The sequence below is a fragment of the Colletotrichum navitas genome (assembly GCF_030913465.1).
Source record: "Colletotrichum navitas strain CBS 125086 chromosome Unknown LY79scaffold_52, whole genome shotgun sequence".
Classification (NCBI taxonomy): Eukaryota; Fungi; Ascomycota; class Sordariomycetes; order Glomerellales; family Glomerellaceae; genus Colletotrichum; species Colletotrichum navitas.
The window spans coordinates 239,504-256,128 of NW_026850598.1; the positions used below are offsets into that span (position 1 = coordinate 239,504).

The following is a 16,625-nucleotide window of genomic DNA, read 5'->3' on the forward strand; positions in this document are numbered from 1 at the left end:
CGGCGTGGGACCGCCGCTCTTTTTTTCCAATCCGGTTGCGGCGCGCCGAATACAATCAATCGATAGAATAAAGGTGGCTTCTTCTCGCTGGCCTGGTAGACAAACAAGACATGTCTTGGGCGCGCAGTTTACATGATGCAGGCTCGAACGGGAACTCTTGTTGATCGGCCTCGTGTATCCGCCGAGGAGGCGGCAGGCCGACCCAATACGCTCGAGATGTATTTTGCCAATACGGCCAGGTGGTGGTGTACGAGATGGCCCTGCACTGCCACAATACCGCGGACGTACCACTCAATACGAGCGCCTGTTTCGGTGCTCTGAGCCGGCTTAACGTGGTACACGGTGAATCTCGCAGAAAGGTGACTGCTTCTTGGTATCGCCCGGGTGCCACCGCAATTCCAAATCCGTGCCGGGAAGCATACTCAACCCGAGTTGTAAACGCTGTCCACCTGCGTCCGGGGCGATATTGGGGGGGGGTGACGGGAGCAATCTAGATTGGTTTGTGCACCTTTTTGGCAAACCCCTACCGCCACTTGTAGCCTTGCGTGACAGGAAAGTAGACGGGAAACAGGGACGTACATGGCACGGGCCAGTGACCCCGAGCGTCGCAGCGGGAGCGCTCAGTGTGACGAGTCCGTGATGGAGGCGCTTCTTGTCTCCGGCGGCGGGCGTTTGGGCGGCACGGCGGGCTGGAAGGGGGGAGGGGATAGGAGGTGTGTATGTGTGTGTGGGTGTGTGTGAATGGTGAGCGTGTGATTGTGTGAGAGAGCGTGCGGTGACCGTTTGCTTCTTCCCATCCGATCCGTCACCTTGATCCCAGGGCCTGTAGGTATGTCTGTTGGATGCGGCCACGATATAGGCAGCTGCGGGACAAGAAAAAGAAACGCGGCGAGGCTGGGGGACAGGACAGGGTCGTCCCGGATGGGAGAGGAGAGAGAGAGAGAGAGAGAGAGAGAGAGAGAGAGAGAGAGAACAGGGACGAGATGTGCCGGGAACTGCTCGGCGCTTCGGCCGCCAATCAGCGGCGTTGTCGTTCGATGTGGCATGGCAGTGGGCAGTCAGGGCACACGGCACACCACGTTTCCCCCCCCACCCTAGCTGCTAGCTGTCAGCTTGCTTTTCACGCCGTGTGTTCATTTAGGTGGTCGTTGGTATTCTTTTCTTAGACGCCCCTCCGAGAGGGGGGGGGGGGGCTGGAGGCTGTTTGCTGGGTAAGGAGGTCTCAGTGTAGTCACTTTGTGATTAATCTTCTCCCCCCCCGACCCCCCGGTCCGCAGTGAGATGGCTGGATGCTGTGAATACATCAGTTGGTTGCGTGAAGAAGATGCGAGGTACTCCTGAAAGCGAGGTAACCTCTGGTGTGACCGTGGCTTGCTCCATGATTCGATGGCTACTTTTGGCGCTTTTTAGCCTGCAAAGTGCACATTTCGGATCTGGACGGGAGGCGCAAGATGACGGGCAAGGTTTGGGGGCCAGATGGGCCCGTCCGTGGGCCGCAGATTGCCACGGTGTAGGATGGTCGGTCGCCTTACGAGGCGGCGGCGGAGGGCTGTGGGATGTAAACGGGAAGACGCAGTATGACTGGCGGGAATGGCATATGAGTCGTTCCAAGCTGAGGTTCCGTGTCAGTCAGTCAGTCATCGGATGGGATCGAGGCGGGAAGAGGCGGGCTTCTCCCTCGTCATATCCGTACACTAGGCAACACTCATCATAGGGGGCATCTCCCGGCTTCTTTCTTGGTGATGGGACTGAGGGCCTGAGCACCCCGACTGGCCATTATGGATCACAGTGAGTTGCTCAGCGGCTGTGCCGCACTGGTGCGCAGATACTCCGTAGTCATAACGATACTAGCAGTGATACATGGCCGCCATGGACAGTCCCAAGAGGAGGTTCAGGTTGCAGTGCGCCAACGCCACTCAGTCTGGGTCTTGGCATTGGAAAGCCTTTGGGGGGTTAAAGTTGCAGTGAAATTGGAAGCCGAAATCGGTACACTACAGTAGTGGAGGGGGAATGCGATTGCCCTCTCTCTGCGGGACGGGAACCCAATCACATCACGTACAGGCCTGAGATCGATGGCCTATCAAGAGACCCCGTCCAGGACCTGTCCAAAGGAAACAGCCGGGGCAAGTTGCCCACTGAACGAGGGATCGGCGCCGGACAGGCTGATGAGACCGGGCAGAGAGAGGCTGGCAGGCAAAGCTGTCTACGGAGTACCTATTCCTTCTATCCGTAATGCCACACGTGAGCCCTGCTCTGCCCGCCCGTTCGTGTCAAAGATGCCAACGCCTGGCGCGACTGACATCATCGCCCGGTATGATGTGTCAAGACGTGGCCAACTCTGACAGTCCCCCCGTCCTTCTGCCACGGCCGAGCAGGACGTGCCCGCTCAGTTCCGTCAACTGGAGAGCGAACAGTAAGAGTCATTGCAACCGGCTCAGCCTCTGTCAGACGGGCACATACAGCGAGCAATCACGCTCAACGATAGCCAGACAGACAGACAGATAGACAGACAGGCTGAACCAACCCGAGGCTCCGACATAAGCTGACCACTTTGCTCTGACATGCGGTGCGACCGACTCTGCCCATCCAACGAACCCGCCCGTAGTGCCCGTGAGTTGCTAAACCAACACCCGAAACCCGGGTTGGTATAGTCCCCCCCCCCCCCCCATTCCCCTCCTCCAACTGCAGTCACTAGCGTGTGCTGCTGCACTGGCGTGTGCAGTGCAGAACCAAACCACTCTCCTCCCTCGATGCAGAGCGCGGCACACGCAGGGAATAGACGCCGTGCAGTCTAGCAATCAGCCCACGGTATTCCGAAGCAAGCCGTTATTTTGGGGCATGAGAATGGCAGGCTGACCAAGTGCGGCGCACACGTTTGCGGGCTCGCGTCATTTCTCGCGCACCTTCAGGGGGGTGTTGAGATATTCCCCCGGTATCCGTACACTAGACGTGGCTCGAAGAAGGGCATGGAACAGGCCTGCTGCCAGTGCTGTGACGGCCCGTTCCAAGCGTTCGTCCAGGTTTATGGCAGCCAGAAGCCCATCGATCGCCATCACAGGCCATCACAGAACCATCACACTCGAACGCAGAGCTGAGCTGAGCCAACCCAACCCAACCCACCCCACCCCCGGGATCGTGGTTACCGAATCGCCTCTTTCGGGTTTCGAGAAATGAAACCCATCACGTCCGCTGCACACTCCCCTCCTCCCTCTCTGGCTGCTGCTCATCCTGCTCAGGCAGCGGCTGTCGCGTCGTTGGTTAGCGGGAGAGGGGTTTTTTCGCTGCTAAGCATGTGTTAACAACACCCGCCGGGATACTACGGATTGAGGGGGTTTTGATGCACGCGGTCTGAAGAGGAGGGGCTGTTGGAGAGCAAGGAGACATGGCGACAGGGAGGGGAGGATGAGGAGGGGTTGTCAGTCGCGGACAAACTGTCCCGCCATCCAATGTCATGCATGGGGGGGGGGGGGGGGGGAGTGGGGAGGAGAATGGAGGGGTTTCCCGCATTCCCATCTTCACTTCTCTGCTCTACTGTGTTCTATTGTGCTCTTTGGTTCTCGCCAGTGAATCGGCCCATCGTGCGTTCTCATGGCTCGCACAGCAGCAGCAGCATCAGCAGCAGGGCTCGTGATACCGGCAAACATCTTGCCGTCCACCTCCCAGCTGGGAAACGAGGCGCCGAGCGTCCGGCCGATCCGGCCAGCAGAAGAAGCCCATCACCATCACCACCACTCACCATCTGTACCCTCGCTCGCCAGGCCATCGCTCCGGGCGAGCCCGTTCCGCAGCGTGCCCTCCCACGCGCCCGAGGACACGCTTGTGCAAACCTCGCATGCGCCTGCTTTTTCGTACCGGGTGGCAACCTGTTCTGACGGCCGCCGCGGGGCCACATGGGAGCGACGTGTCCTCCGACCAATGACATCTGCTCCTCTGCTCCGCTGAAGACCCCATTGGAGGGGGGCGTGAAGAACTCGAGGTATACATGGTAGGAGTATAGTACTTCATCGACAGGGGCTTCGTCCGTACCGCTTCGCCGACGAACGCCCCCCCCACCTCCCTGGTCTCTGGTTACCCCGCCATGCATATCCGCCGTAATGTGCTTGGCCCGCGACCGCTGGATCGCCGGCACAGTGCGATGTGTCCTTCCTGATTCTGGCTGCGGCTGTCAGGAAGAGCAAAGGAATCTTCAACAGCAAACGGGGAGGGTTATCATAAGGGTCCCTAGGCATGTTCATGTTCAAGGGCGAGAGGTGCGTTACCTTGCTGCTGACGGTCACTTGTTCGCGGCCCGCCTCCCCCCCCGCTCTGTAATGGCTGGTGCCGCATGCGCCGTGGATCATTGCAGGAATCCTTTTTCCAGGCCGGGCCATCACGAAGGACTCGTGGCCGGTTGAGGCGCGGCCGGTCGACCTAGAGAAGTGGCCTTCCCTTGTGAAGAGGGCTAGCTGATTTGGATTCCATTTGACCTAGACTATGAAGGGGGTGTGCATGGCTTGCTTGCTTGTCTACGGGAGGAATGGGGCCAGATTTAGAGTCGCTTTTGGCGTGGCTTTTGCTTCACGACTAAAAAAAAAAAAGGGAAACAAGTCTTGCAAACGATAACTGCGAATAGTCCTAGCCTCCGACGTCGGCGGCTCACCGGCGGGGAGACGATGTCGCTGCTAGCCCTGGACCTGGACCTGGACTCCAGCATTCGATCCAACACGCACGCTGGGAATCGACCGGCCGGCCCCGTCGACGGCGCCGATACAGCAGCGGTCGTCAGCATTGGCCTTCACCGGACCACAGATGAAAGCCGCCGCCGCCGCCGCCGCCGCCGCCGCCACTACTTCCACACGCTGGAGCTCGTCGCACCGGCCTTCTTCCCCTCTTGGTACGTGTCGCTCAGCGCGTTATACAGCCCCTTGACGCGCTCCGTCTCCCGCACCCAGCGCGCCCTCGCCTCGCCCTCGGGCAGCTCGGCCACCAGGTCGGCGAGGCTGCGGGCGGTGAAGAACTTGTTGTCGCGGTTGTACAGGGGGCGGCGGGCGAGGGCGTCGTCGGGCTCCCCCTCGGCGCGGACGCGGAAGACGGCCTCGAGGATGTCCATGTCGTGCGGGATGGCGAACAGGTCGCGGCTGTCCTCGTAGGTGAAGAGGTGGTAGACCTCGCGGAAGCCGGCCCAGGCGATGCCGCTGAGGCAGAGCGAGCAGGGCTCGTGGGTGGCGAAGAAGACGCAGGCGGTCCGCGGGCTCGGCCGGGTCGCCGGGTCCGGGAAGGCGTCGGTGAAGAACTGCTGGATGCAGTTGATCTCGCCGTGGAGCAGGGGCGAGGCGCGCTCGTCGTTGGTGGCGACCGTCAGGGGCTCCAGCGTCGTCGACGAGAGGATGGCGGCGCCGAAGAGCTTGCTGCCCGAGCTGACGCCGCGGCGGGTGAGGGGCACGATGCGGTTCTCGGTGAGGGAGAGGAGGGCCGAGAGGACGGTCTCCGGGTCGCGGGACGGGAGAGCTTCGCCGGCCATTGCAAAAGATGCTTGGAGCCGGTAGCCTGCGATTAGAGCGATGCTGGGGTAGTTGGTTGCTGGCTGGCTGGCTGGCTGGCTGGCTGGCTGTGGTGGTTGAGCTAGAAGACTACTACTGCGTAAAGGGTCATGAGTGAGTGTAAGTGCAGGTTCTCGATCGCATTCGTTGTGGATCAGAGATTGATGCGCGCCGAGGTGTTTTTAATCAGCCGTGATGCTTGTCACGAACAGTCGCGGGGGATAAGGGGCCGACCTCCCTGCCATCGGAGGCGTCCGTAGCGCGGGATGAGTTGTTGCTGCGTCCGGTCGCGGCGACCTCCGCGTTTCTCTCTCTCTCTCTCTCTCTCTCTCTCTCTCTCTCTCTCTCTCTCTGTGTGTGTGTGTGTGTGTGTGTTGTGGGGGAATCGGAGATGAGAGATTTGAGGCGTCGTTTGATCGCCTCGTTTTCGTTCCCTCCCTGCATTGAGAGCTTGGAAGTGGGAGCGTCTCCGGGTTGACGGGTTGGTACTTGAAGCCGTACTCGTGAACCTGACCGAGTTGGCGGAGAGAGAAATTTTAGTTTGGTAGACCGCGCGCGGGGCAGATTCCTGAAAGCCCACGGAGGACCCGGATCCACAGTGCCGCCGGTCGCCGGTCGCTGGTCGCCGGTCGCTGGTCGCCGGTCGCCGGTCGTAGTTCGGGACCGGAATTGCGATGGGTGGCGGGAGAAGACGGTGAAAGCCCCAGACATTGTGGTTCATGCCCCGGCAGCTGCATTCGACTTTGCTTCTCACCAGAAAGACGAGCGGCCAAGCCGCAGCCGGGTCCCGTGTAATCAAGCGATATGCATTCGTGGACCTAGTGCCGCGGCAATTACTGACCTCAACAGCACCGAGACGCTTAGCATAGCAACTGGCGTGTCTCCTCTCCAGCTCCGGGTCCCTTGGATGAATCGTCAGGTTGGAAGGTTTCGAAAGCCATAAGTTCAGTCCGTTGGGCGTGAATCTTTCACTGCCTGGCCTTTTCCCATCTAGCATTCGTATCTTATCTACAGCACCTCCGAGGGCGTTCGACCATGAAGACCATTCCAACAACCAAGACACTTTCGACTCACGGATTGGCCATCATGCTATTAGTCCCTTCAAGAGTCATAAACATCGTCTTGCTTGCTTGAGTACCGTTTGAAGCACGGAACACTCAAAGTGATGCTTTCAACGCATCTCACTGGTCAATGGCCGATGACTAAGCACACGCTCACTTTTTCTTCACCAGCGGCAGAGACACACATAACCCTCCACCAGGAGATGAGTTCAACATTACGACCCGACCCGGCACAAAGACCCCGATGCATTACATCCGACTCCTCAGAGCCCCCAAGCTCACATACGACAAGGCCAGGAAACACCCGTGGTCTCTCAACGTCGTCCTGACCGTCACCACGGATCTCGGCGACTCCTTCCTGAACCCGGACGACCATGAGCCCGTCAAGCTCAAGGTCAGCGCCGGCTGGGAACGGCCCTCGGAGCAGCCGAAAGCCGACCCCTTCATCTTGGCAGCGGAAAAGGTCCTGCGTTGGATGCCGGGCATGCGCGTCCTCAAGGCCGACATTCCTGCCCAACACCTCACCACCCCGGCCCTCCCGAACCCCGGCCTGGGGCCCTTGAGGCTCCTCGTCCGCGCGAGCGGAAGACAGTCGGCCGAGGCGGCGACCGACGTCGTCTTTGCCGGACTCGACGGTGACTGCGGCAAGGTCATGCCCGTGTGGGCCGACGTCCAGACACCGGACCACAGCGAGGCGCCGACGACGTGCGTGCGGAGGCTCGCGCACGGCGGCCGCGACTCGGAGCCGTTCGTGGAGATCGAGGAGGACATCGGCGAGAGCATCGCAAGGCACATCTGGGACGCCGGGCTGACGGCCATCTCGAGGCTCTGGCTCGCCAACGACCGGGACGGCCACGACGCGGCGAAGCGCCCCTGGCGCATGAACCGCCTCCACGGCTTGCTGTTTGGGGGACAGCCGCTCAACGTCCTCGAGCTCGGCTGCGGCGTCGGCATCCTGGGCAACGGGCTCGCGCAGATCATGACGAGGGAGGAGGGCCCAGAGGGGAAGAGCAGCATCCTCATGACGGACCTGCCTGAGGCGGAGCAGCGCGCGAGGGCGAACATCGCGCGCCTGGCGACGGCGGGCACGGCGTCCATACGCCCCGAGTACGAAAACCTCGACTGGGACGACGGCCGCACGGGCGAGCTGGGCCCGCTCGCCAGCGCCAAGGCGTGGGACCTGATCGCCATGAGCGACTGCACCTACAACGTCGACGTGCTCCCCTCCCTCATCAACACCTGGACGGCGGTCCACGTGCACAACATCTCCCGGAGCGGCTCCCGGGCGAGCAGCGACGGCCCCGTGCGGACCCACGTCTACGTCGCGTGGAAGAAGAGGCACCCGGACGAGAACGAGTTCTGGGACCTCGTCGACGACGCCGGCTGGGTCCTGCTGGAGGAGGACGTCGTCGACCTGCCGGTACTCGGCGGCGAGACGGAGAGCATCTTTTCCTACCTGTTTGAGACGCGTTCGCAACGCTACGAGAGAGTCGCCGAGACGGGGGGGGCGTGGAAGTGTCTGGATGGCGCCGGCGCGAAGTCTCGTTCTAGTGGGTGATTGAGCGTTTGTTTTCTCAGAAAAAAGAAACAGGAAGAAGAAAAGCGGCTGGGGGGGCTTTGCTAGAGACCGTCGTGAGCTGCGATACGTGCTGTCTTTCAAGGTTCTCGAGATCGGGGTTTCACTCAAGACAACAATCTTTTCGCAACTGGGCTTCCGGGGTCCACACAGAACATCCCAAGATGGACTCTACTGTGCATTCGATGCCTTGAAAACACGGGCACTCGATGTGTCGAGGTGCGGCGCTGGTCCTGACGCCGCGATCTTGGCGAAGCCACGAAAGCTCAGGAGCAAGCTTGTCCGGAATCCAGGTCGAACAACAGGCCCCCTCATCCCCCCTCCCCGGTCCTCGTCGTGCTTCTCAAGTTCTCAAACACCCCCCCCCCCCGCCACTCTTCCACGCCCGTTCGGATCTGCTCCGTCATTCCGCCTGTTAAACACGAGCATCGTCCAAGAAAGCGGCGTCCTCTTGTTGACGAAGAGCCTTCTCCTGCCGCACCACCCGGAACTCAAGGGGCAGGCGGCCGGCGAAGCCAGCCTCAGCCCCCACTGGAACATGTCAGCGAAGCCCTCCCCAAAGGGACGGGTACGTATGACTTACAGAACAGAACGGAGGCAAACTCCAGTATCACCGGTATCCATGGGGTGAGGGCCAGGGCCTGGCCTAGACTCCAGACATCCTCAGCTCTCGGCGGCGTACTGTTGAAGAAGACAACGAGAACGATCCAGGCACCCCACATGCAGATGAAATTAGCAGCAGCATACAGAACCATGGCCCAGCCGGCGACCTTGTTGAGCCACTTGACCTGCCACATCTTGCGGTTGTTGCACCGATAGAAGCAGAGCGCCACGCTCAGGCAGAGACCGAAGAGGGGCGGCATCCACACCGTGGCGGCCATGGTGAACATGGCCGCCTCGACCGCGGCCTGTGACGGGTGGTTCTGCGTGCAGAAGTCGAACGCGCGCCTTTCGTTCAAAGTACTCGACCTGCGTGCTGTTCATGCACAGGACCCACGCCGCCGTGTGGATGACGAAGAGGGCGACGAGGACGGCGCCCTTCAGCCAGCCGCGGCGGGCGGAGGCGAGGATCAGCGGGAGCATCGCCGCGAGCGGGTAGAAGGCGGCGGCGGAGACGATGAGCTGTGGGGACGAGCTGGGCCGGCGGCCGGTTGGCGTGGTCTACAAGTGGATGACGGCGGACTGGATCCCGAGGGAGAGGAAGGCGGCGGCGGTGAAGAAGTCGTAAGTCGTGCACCGCAAGACCTCGCCGACGCGCGCGGAGAGCCCGAGCTTGTCATCCGGGGCGGGCGCGTCGGGCTTCTCGGACGTGTTGTCTGCAGGCTTGCGGCGGCTGAAGGACCGCCAGACCGCAAACAGGCAGTAGACTGTCAACATGATGACTTCAAAGCCGTACGAGGCGAGCAACTGGGACATGTCAGGACGTGACGATCGTGTAGCAGACCACCCAAACCAAATCGTAAGACTTACCCCGAACCCTGCGAGACCTCCATCAACCTTTGAGCCGACGGATCGACACACCTCTGGCAAGCAGGGCCTGGCGCGGCTCACGTCGCCAGCCAGTCCTGTCCTGTTCGAACGCGCCCATTCGTGCCACTCGATGATCTCGGCGTTGGACGGAAACCCAACGTCGCCACGTCCCACTGCTGTGCGCCAGAAGTCGGCGACTCCGGGAAAAGGGGGGCTCGTTTTCCTGCGCCAGAATCCAGGCAAAGTAGTCGCCGGTGACGGGACAATTCCTGGTTGACGTCCAACGAGGTCCGGGGCACTCTTGTCCCAGGAAGAATGCTCATCGTGCGTGGCCCAAAAGGTGTTGTTCCACCCTCTGACGTGGTCTAGTTGGTCCACGTGGGCTTTCGGCGCTCACACACCTCGTGATGCTCGATGCAGCCGTAATCCGGTTGCTGGTGATGTTGGTGATTTGACCAAGATTTGAACCACCATCTTGGCTGAAAGCTGTTGCCTGATAATAGGAGTATGTATCCGTAAATTCCAAGCAAGGAGTCATTACATGATCATTCTTCCAGACGCCTGTGGCATTTAAAACAACTTGGCAGAAATAAGCAACCATCATCGCTTTTACACACACACACACACACACACACACGCACGCACGCACGCAACAACATGCAACCAAGAGACACTTTGGTGAATCAGTATTTGATTTATTAAAACTCTTACAACTTTGACTAGAGTGCCCAAAAACGTCGTACTCCAGAGACGGCGATAGCCCCTCTTCCTCCTGCATCCTCTGGGTGGGAGGCGTATCTCGGATCCTTCTGGATAGCGTTGGCGGGTTAAACGGCTCCAAGACAAAGCGTGCGATTCGGCCTCCCATCATTCGGAAAGCTTCAGTGGGCGAAGCGGAAGTCGAGTCTCTACTGTCCCTCGTCGGTGGTGTTGAGAGTATAGTCCTCCTGCTGATCCTTGGTCATCGCGTTCCACCGCCTGTCGCGGACCTTGTTGCGCCAGATGTAAAAGGCCTTGACCAAGTAGAACAGCACAATGTTGAAGCAGCAGATGCCGAGAAGGATCTTGTTCCCGCGGCGGTACAGCGGCCGGTCGTCGTCGCGGTAGATGTTGGACGCCGCGATGTTGCCCGCCTGCACAAACATGTTGTACAGCGCGGCGCTGACGGCCCTCGTCCGCACCGCGTTGCCGTTCTTGGCGTTCCAGCCGACGAGGATCGCGTGGCAGTACGGGTAGCTCAGCAGGCCCGTCAGCGGGGCATACCTGATCCAGGTGCTGGTAGAGGCCGGCAGCGCCACGAGCGCCACGAGCCACGGGAAGATCCACCAGTTCGAGATGGACGAGACGATGGCCCGCTCCTTGGCCCCCCCCCCCCCCCCCCCCCCCCAGACACCCAGGATATCATCAAGAGGTTGATCGCAAACAAGAACTGCGAGGGGATGGCGAGGAGGTTTGCTTGGAACGTGGAGAATCCCAGTTGCCGCAGGATGTAAGATAAGTACGTGCTGGGCGGCGAGGGCGGGATATATGCCGTCAAGCCGATGAGGTACAGGGGCCATTGCTCCCAGTCCTTAACTGCCTTGAAGAGGAGGGACAGACCGACGCCTTCTCTGCTCGGGATATCAGCTTGTGTCATTGCGTTCAAAGAGGGGGGGGTCGTCGTACCGGTTATGCATGTGTCACGTAACAAAACGATAACGTTAGTTACATAGGCAGTAATAGTAGCTTATATATTGTGACACACACCCTAGATTTGACCTAGAAAGTTAGATCTGAACACAATTTTTTTTTTTCTTCTTCTTTTTTGTGGTTGGTGCGAAACAAAATCTATTCTCAACGGACATTCCCCAACAGGCCGCCTTGGTTCTCCGTACCACCACCACCTTGGCCTATTGTTTGTCGTTTCTAAATACAACTACATGCTTTATATAGTCTAAATATGTTCTATTCAAGCTCAATTGTTCTAGGCGGCTTACTAGTAATGTCGTAAACGACACGCGAGGCACCCTCAACCTTATTAACGATGCATGTCAAGAACTTCTTCAGGAGGTTAAAGTCGAATTCAAAAGGCTCACAACTTATAAAGTCTATAGTCTATATAGCGCAGAGAATAACAATGTAGCCATAGACTCTAGCGTCACCCTGTACACCCACGGCTCTGTTAGTATCCAGGCCAGCATAGCTTTGGGACATCTGATCATAGATGCCAGCTTCCTTGATCATCGAAATAAAGATGTTGTCAGCAGCTCAGGCAATTGCCACGTGCTCCGGTGTGACCTCCCCAAGAATTCTGATGGCGATTCCGGGGCCCAGGAAAGGGTGTCACATGATGAGATCGTCGTGGATACCAAGCTCCCTGCCGAAACTTCGGACTTCATCCTTGAAAAGTTCCCGCAACGGCTCAATGAGTTTCAACTTAAGCGTGTCAGGAAGACCTCCAACATCGTAATAGGTCTTGATGGTTGCGCTAGGGCCCTTGAACAAAAGCGACTCGATAACATCGGGGTAAAGAGTGCCCTGAAGGAACCACTTGACCGCGCCGGCATTGGGAGTGTTCTCTGCCTCCTTCTCAATACAGAGTGCCTCCTTCTCAAATAGATCGATAAATATTCCACCAATGATTTTGCGCTTCTTCTCCGGCTCTGTGACGCCCTTGAGACAACTAAGGAACAGTTCAGCTCCATCAACAACCGTCAGGTTGATGCCAAGGTGCTTCTAGAGTGTCTCCTTCGCCTGCTTACACTCGTTAAGACACATAACCCCGTTGTCGACCAGGATCACATAGAAGCGATCGCCAATTGCTTCCTTCATAAGCTTGGCAGGGACAGTGGAAACAACTCCTCTGCTTACAGCGCTAATAACCTAGGCACAATTGCTAACAAGATGTCTAATATAGATAATCTCCTTGTTAATAAAATTACTTATAACCTAGTTAGGTTATACTCTATAAATGTAAACACTAAAGTTATAAAGGATCTTACTACCTCTTGGCGTGTGTTTAAGCTTAGGGTAAAATTAAACGCCATAAATCAGCTTAGTCTAATAGGCAATTGCAGCATATTCACTGTTCTTTGTGCTTGCAATAACTGCAAAGCCTTTAGGCAGCTTTACAAGCTTATTAAAGTAGGACACATAGGCATATATAGTCTCTCCTAGACCCGCAAAGAGGCAATCTGTGTAGGAGTTATCTAAGTTGTAGATAGTAACTGTTGGTTTTCACTAGCTAATTGATAGGATCCTGTATCTTGTGATATCACGAAGGTTAAGAAAAGGTGGTCAAATTCGTGGTTATTAATAGTTAACTAGTTAACAAGGTGAAGTAGGAGCACAAGTGTAGTAGCACCCTTGCGTATAGGCAAGGGTAAAGGATTCTGCTAGTAGGCAGTATATCACATGACCTACTGCCTCTAGCTATATCACCTATATGCTAACACTAGCAACTTTCTTGTGTAGTAAAAGTCGCTAGTGCTCCTATTCCTCCTAAAAAGCCTAAAAATATAATAAAAACAAAAAGAGCAAAAGTATTATACTTTTTATAGTTATATACTACTGTAAATTTATTTATCTATTTACTTAGCAGAGGTAAGCTTACACTATCTTATTTAAGTGTATTTCTTTTTAGCTATAGCTATTAGAGGTATATACCTATGTTAGATAGATTTAACTACTATTAATCTATATAGTTTATATAACCTATTTCCTCCTCTAAGTGTCTATTATCCTATATCCTATTATTCCTATTATTTCCTATTATATTTATATAACTTATCCCTTTATTTATATCTTTACCTTATTATAAAAGATAAGACTCTTAAGTACTTAGTTTAGTAAGGACTTTATAAACCTATTAGTAAAGTTATTATTACTATAGATCTATTATACCTTAAAGAGCTTATATTACTTATATAATTATTATAGTGCTATAATATTAATTATTAAGCGCTTTTTATAGGTAGTACCTAACTTTACTAGGTACTTATATAGTAAGTATAAGTTAGTGTAGGTAATAGTAAGGATTAATAAGTTACTAAGCTTATTTACTACTATTATAATAGTTATAGAGAAAGTGTACACTATATTAACGCCTATAACTATACTATAGACTTTTAATATAAAAACACTTTATATTACTTATTTAGATTTAGTTAATAAGAAATAGAGGATATTACTACAGAGGGTAAACTTACCTTACTAGTTATTAACCTTTTTATTAGTAAAGAGGATAATAAATCCTAACTATAAAGTTAAGTTATAATTATTAGTAAAAGATCTATTAATAAATATAAAGAGCTTTACGTTAGGTAGGTTAAAGAGAACAAAGGTAAGGCTATAGTTAAGTGTGTTTATTTACTACTAGATTCTTTAGTTAAGTTATTAAATAGCTTTACTGTCTAGCTTCTTATACTAAGCTATAGTAGATAGGTTAAAGCATGCTTTAGGCTAGTAGATAAAAGTAATATATATGCCTTAAGTATACTACTAGACATAGTCTTACTAGGCTATAGGTAATTTCTTGTTAATAAGTCTTAGCTTTACGCCTTAGCCCTTCTAGTAAAGTGTAATAAAGGTGTCTTTAGCTAAAGTTAATAAGATAATTCCTTTGTTAAATACTAGAGGTTTATTCTCTATAAGTAAAATTTTCTTTTTTATAAGAAGCTTTACCTTAGTAAGCTTATTATCTTTATAGTTAAAGAAATTAACACTAGTTAGGCTAATTATATTATCTATTTATATTCTAATTATTATAAAGTTAAGGTTTTTTATAGATAAAAGGAGTAAGTATAGGTTATATAAAGTAGTAACTATATTAAGCTTCTTATAGTAGTAGTAGTTATATATTACTTACTAATAGGTACTTACTTTAGTAAGGCTATATAATAGCTTTATAACCTTTATAATAGTGCCTTAAAGGTAGTAATTATAGATTTAGAGAGGAAGTTATATATAGATAGTATAGTTAAGTTATAAAGTTAACTATATATAGGCCTATATTATATCTTATAGCTATATTACTTTACTATTAGCTATAAGGGAAAAGGTAAGTATAAGAATTATATACTAGCTAACTCTCTAAATTATAAGTAACTAAACTAGTAAAGTTTCTTTACTATTATTACTATAACCTTATACTATAAGTTATAATTTCTTATATAGCTTATTATTTTTACCTTTAACTTTATTAATAAGGCAAGATTTAAAAACATAGCCCTAGTAAATAGAAGGATTATATATAATAATCTTAAATACGCTATAGTTAATAAGGCCTTAGATCTTGCTTTTACCTAACTATTTAAAGGGCTTACTAGGTGTAGTAATAACGCCTTAGTTATATAGTTATTATACAAGGGCTAGGTTAGCTTCTTCTTTAGTAAAGAAGAAGATAGCAGAGAGAGGTTTATCTATTTCCTGTAGTAGTATATTAACTAGAGTCTTATATAGTTGCCTATAGGTACACTACAGAGGAAGAGAGGCTATAGTTTAGACAAGTGCTCTTGTCCTTATAGTAATAATAATAGTATCCTTTACACGTTTACTAGTGTAGTTAGCATCTATAGGTTAGTTAGGTTAAGGATTTACGTTAGTAGGCTTACCTGTTTCTTTCTTAGTGTAGTAGGGTTTAACTAAGGTAGAATAGAAGTTATATAGGCTATTAATATTAATAGTATAATTCTTACTATTAATAGATAGTAGGTAGTATAGGCTAGACTATTTACCTTTCTTACGCTATACTTATACCTTACTACCTAACAGTAGGTCCTTAACAGCAGAGGTATCTAGGCTATTATATACCTTAAGTGCCTTATAAACTTAGTGCATTATATAGCTCTTGTAGAGGTTATTAGTGGCCTTCTAGATAATAGCTGCCTATTAGATAATATTAGGTAAAAGGGCAGAGTTAGTAGTTATATAAGGGTAAGCACTAAATACTAAGAGGGTTAGCATAAGGCTATTAAGGCCTATAGTGTTATTAACTACCTTAACTATACTCTAAAGGATAAATTTATAGTTAGTAGTTAAGTACTCTTTACGTATAATTTTATAGGCCTATTAGAGCACTATATAGTATTATTTAACCTTTTTAACGCTATAGTGTACCTTAATAAGGATAATCTTAACTTTAACGCCTATTATATAGGCTTTACGTAAAAATTTAGTTATAGTAAAGTTCCTGCCTACGTTAGTAATAATCTAGTCTAGAGGTCCTTAGTAGACGTTAATCTAGTAGCAATAAAGTGCCTCTTATATAGTCTTTATAGAAATATTATAAAGAAAGTATACTATATTAAAGGTAGTTATAGTATTAATAATATAAAGAACTAGTTAGTTACCTTTAAGGTATATAACGTTAATAATAACCTTATAGTTAAAAGAACAGTTGTTGTACAGGGTAAATTTAAATTATAAAGGTGCCTTCCTATAGAGCTAGCAGTAATAGTAGTATTTAGTTAAGTGCTTAATAGCCTTAACCTTAACCTTATAACTAGCCTTATAAAGGACCTTGTAAAGGTAGTAGACTAATAGGTGCCTAAATTATTAGTAAAGTTATTATAACTCTACATTAGTTAAGTAGTAACTAGTAAGGCTACGTTTAGGTAGGCTAAGGAGTATCTATAAATACCCCTATTTTTATATAACTAGTACTATAATATTACCTTATTAAAGAGTATTTATAAGGTTATTAAAGTAAATAAGTAGTTAATCTATATCTACTAGGTAAAGCAAGAAGGGTATATTTATAGGCATTATATAAAAGGTAATAGGCCTAAATAGTGTACTAACTATAATAGTGCTCTTTAAGTAAATAGTGTTACTACTACTAAACTAGATCTTTACTTAGCTAGTAGTAGCTATATTAATAGTTACTAATAGTTAGATCTACTATAACATAGTTACTTATAGGTAACTAGTAGTAGAGAAGGTTACTACGCCTATATTAGGCAAAATGCCTTAAAAGGTGCCTAATAAGTAATAATTTAATATAAAAGAGGTAGCTAGATC

At 51.4% G+C, this 16,625-nt stretch overlaps 7 protein-coding genes across 7 annotated transcripts; 2 read left to right on the top strand and 5 right to left on the bottom strand.

Annotated features, from left to right (window-relative positions):
* Positions 1-1,194: 1,194 nt before the first annotated feature.
* LY79DRAFT_296938 (uncharacterized protein) lies at positions 1,195-1,973 on the top strand. Its single transcript, XM_060552257.1, has one exon. The coding sequence runs from the start codon at positions 1,325-1,327 to the stop codon at positions 1,712-1,714; it is 390 nt and encodes a 129-aa protein (XP_060411771.1). The 5' UTR covers positions 1,195-1,324; the 3' UTR covers positions 1,715-1,973.
* Positions 1,974-3,518: 1,545 nt separating this feature from the next.
* On the bottom strand, positions 3,519-4,455 carry LY79DRAFT_297228 (uncharacterized protein). Its single transcript, XM_060552259.1, has one exon. It carries the CDS (start codon positions 4,082-4,084, stop codon positions 3,587-3,589), a length of 498 nt encoding a protein of 165 aa, XP_060411772.1. The 5' UTR covers positions 4,085-4,455; the 3' UTR covers positions 3,519-3,586.
* A 345-nt stretch (positions 4,456-4,800) lies between these two features.
* Positions 4,801-5,582, bottom strand: LY79DRAFT_560828 (cytidine deaminase-like protein). Its single transcript, XM_060558362.1, has one exon. The coding sequence runs from the start codon at positions 5,498-5,500 to the stop codon at positions 4,826-4,828; it is 675 nt and encodes a 224-aa protein (XP_060411773.1). The 5' UTR covers positions 5,501-5,582; the 3' UTR covers positions 4,801-4,825.
* A 14-nt stretch (positions 5,583-5,596) lies between these two features.
* LY79DRAFT_560831 (uncharacterized protein) lies at positions 5,597-6,245 on the bottom strand. Its single transcript, XM_060558363.1, has 3 exons — positions 6,184-6,245; positions 6,009-6,151; positions 5,597-5,796 (listed from the first exon to the last, which is right to left on the bottom strand). The coding sequence occupies exons 1-3, from the start codon at positions 6,228-6,230 to the stop codon at positions 5,702-5,704; spliced, it is 285 nt and encodes a 94-aa protein (XP_060411774.1). The 5' UTR covers positions 6,231-6,245; the 3' UTR covers positions 5,597-5,701.
* A 425-nt stretch (positions 6,246-6,670) lies between these two features.
* Positions 6,671-8,322, top strand: LY79DRAFT_297239 (putative methyltransferase-domain-containing protein). Its single transcript, XM_060552260.1, has one exon. It carries the CDS (start codon positions 6,825-6,827, stop codon positions 8,136-8,138), a length of 1,314 nt encoding a protein of 437 aa, XP_060411775.1. The 5' UTR covers positions 6,671-6,824; the 3' UTR covers positions 8,139-8,322.
* A 249-nt stretch (positions 8,323-8,571) lies between these two features.
* LY79DRAFT_671637 (uncharacterized protein) lies at positions 8,572-11,262 on the bottom strand (the record flags this gene model as incomplete). The annotated part of the gene is made up of 7 exons (XM_060563936.1): positions 8,572-8,687; positions 8,740-9,064; positions 9,126-9,278; positions 9,333-9,563; positions 9,627-9,981; positions 10,539-10,901; positions 11,051-11,262. 7 exons carry the CDS (start codon positions 11,260-11,262, stop codon positions 8,572-8,574), a joined length of 1,755 nt encoding a protein of 584 aa, XP_060411776.1.
* Positions 11,263-11,948: 686 nt separating this feature from the next.
* On the bottom strand, positions 11,949-12,652 carry LY79DRAFT_581649 (uncharacterized protein; the record flags this gene model as incomplete). The annotated part of the gene is made up of 3 exons (XM_060560202.1): positions 11,949-12,304; positions 12,368-12,488; positions 12,608-12,652. The coding sequence occupies 3 exons, from the start codon at positions 12,650-12,652 to the stop codon at positions 11,949-11,951; spliced, it is 522 nt and encodes a 173-aa protein (XP_060411777.1).
* Positions 12,653-16,625: the final 3,973 nt, after the last annotated feature.

Bases quoted from the DNA above. Each gene is read 5' to 3' on its own strand.
- LY79DRAFT_297228 (XM_060552259.1), bottom strand. From the start codon at position 4,084: ATGCATGGCGGGGTAACCAGAGACCAGGGAGGTGGGGGGGGCGTTCGT.
- LY79DRAFT_296938 (XM_060552257.1), top strand. From the start codon at position 1,325: ATGCGAGGTACTCCTGAAAGCGAGGTAACCTCTGGTGTGACCGTGGCT.
- LY79DRAFT_297239 (XM_060552260.1), top strand. From the start codon at position 6,825: ATGCATTACATCCGACTCCTCAGAGCCCCCAAGCTCACATACGACAAG.
- LY79DRAFT_560831 (XM_060558363.1), bottom strand. From the start codon at position 6,230: ATGTCTGGGGCTTTCACCGTCTTCTCCCGCCACCCATCGCAATTCCG. The intron at 6,152-6,183 runs GTCCCGAACTAC...ACCGGCGACCAG, and splicing joins CGCCACCCATCGCAATTCCG to CGACCGGCGACCAGCGACCG. The intron at 5,797-6,008 runs GTACCAACCCGT...GACCGGACGCAG, and splicing joins GTTCACGAGTACGGCTTCAA to CAACAACTCATCCCGCGCTA.
- LY79DRAFT_560828 (XM_060558362.1), bottom strand. From the start codon at position 5,500: ATGGCCGGCGAAGCTCTCCCGTCCCGCGACCCGGAGACCGTCCTCTCG.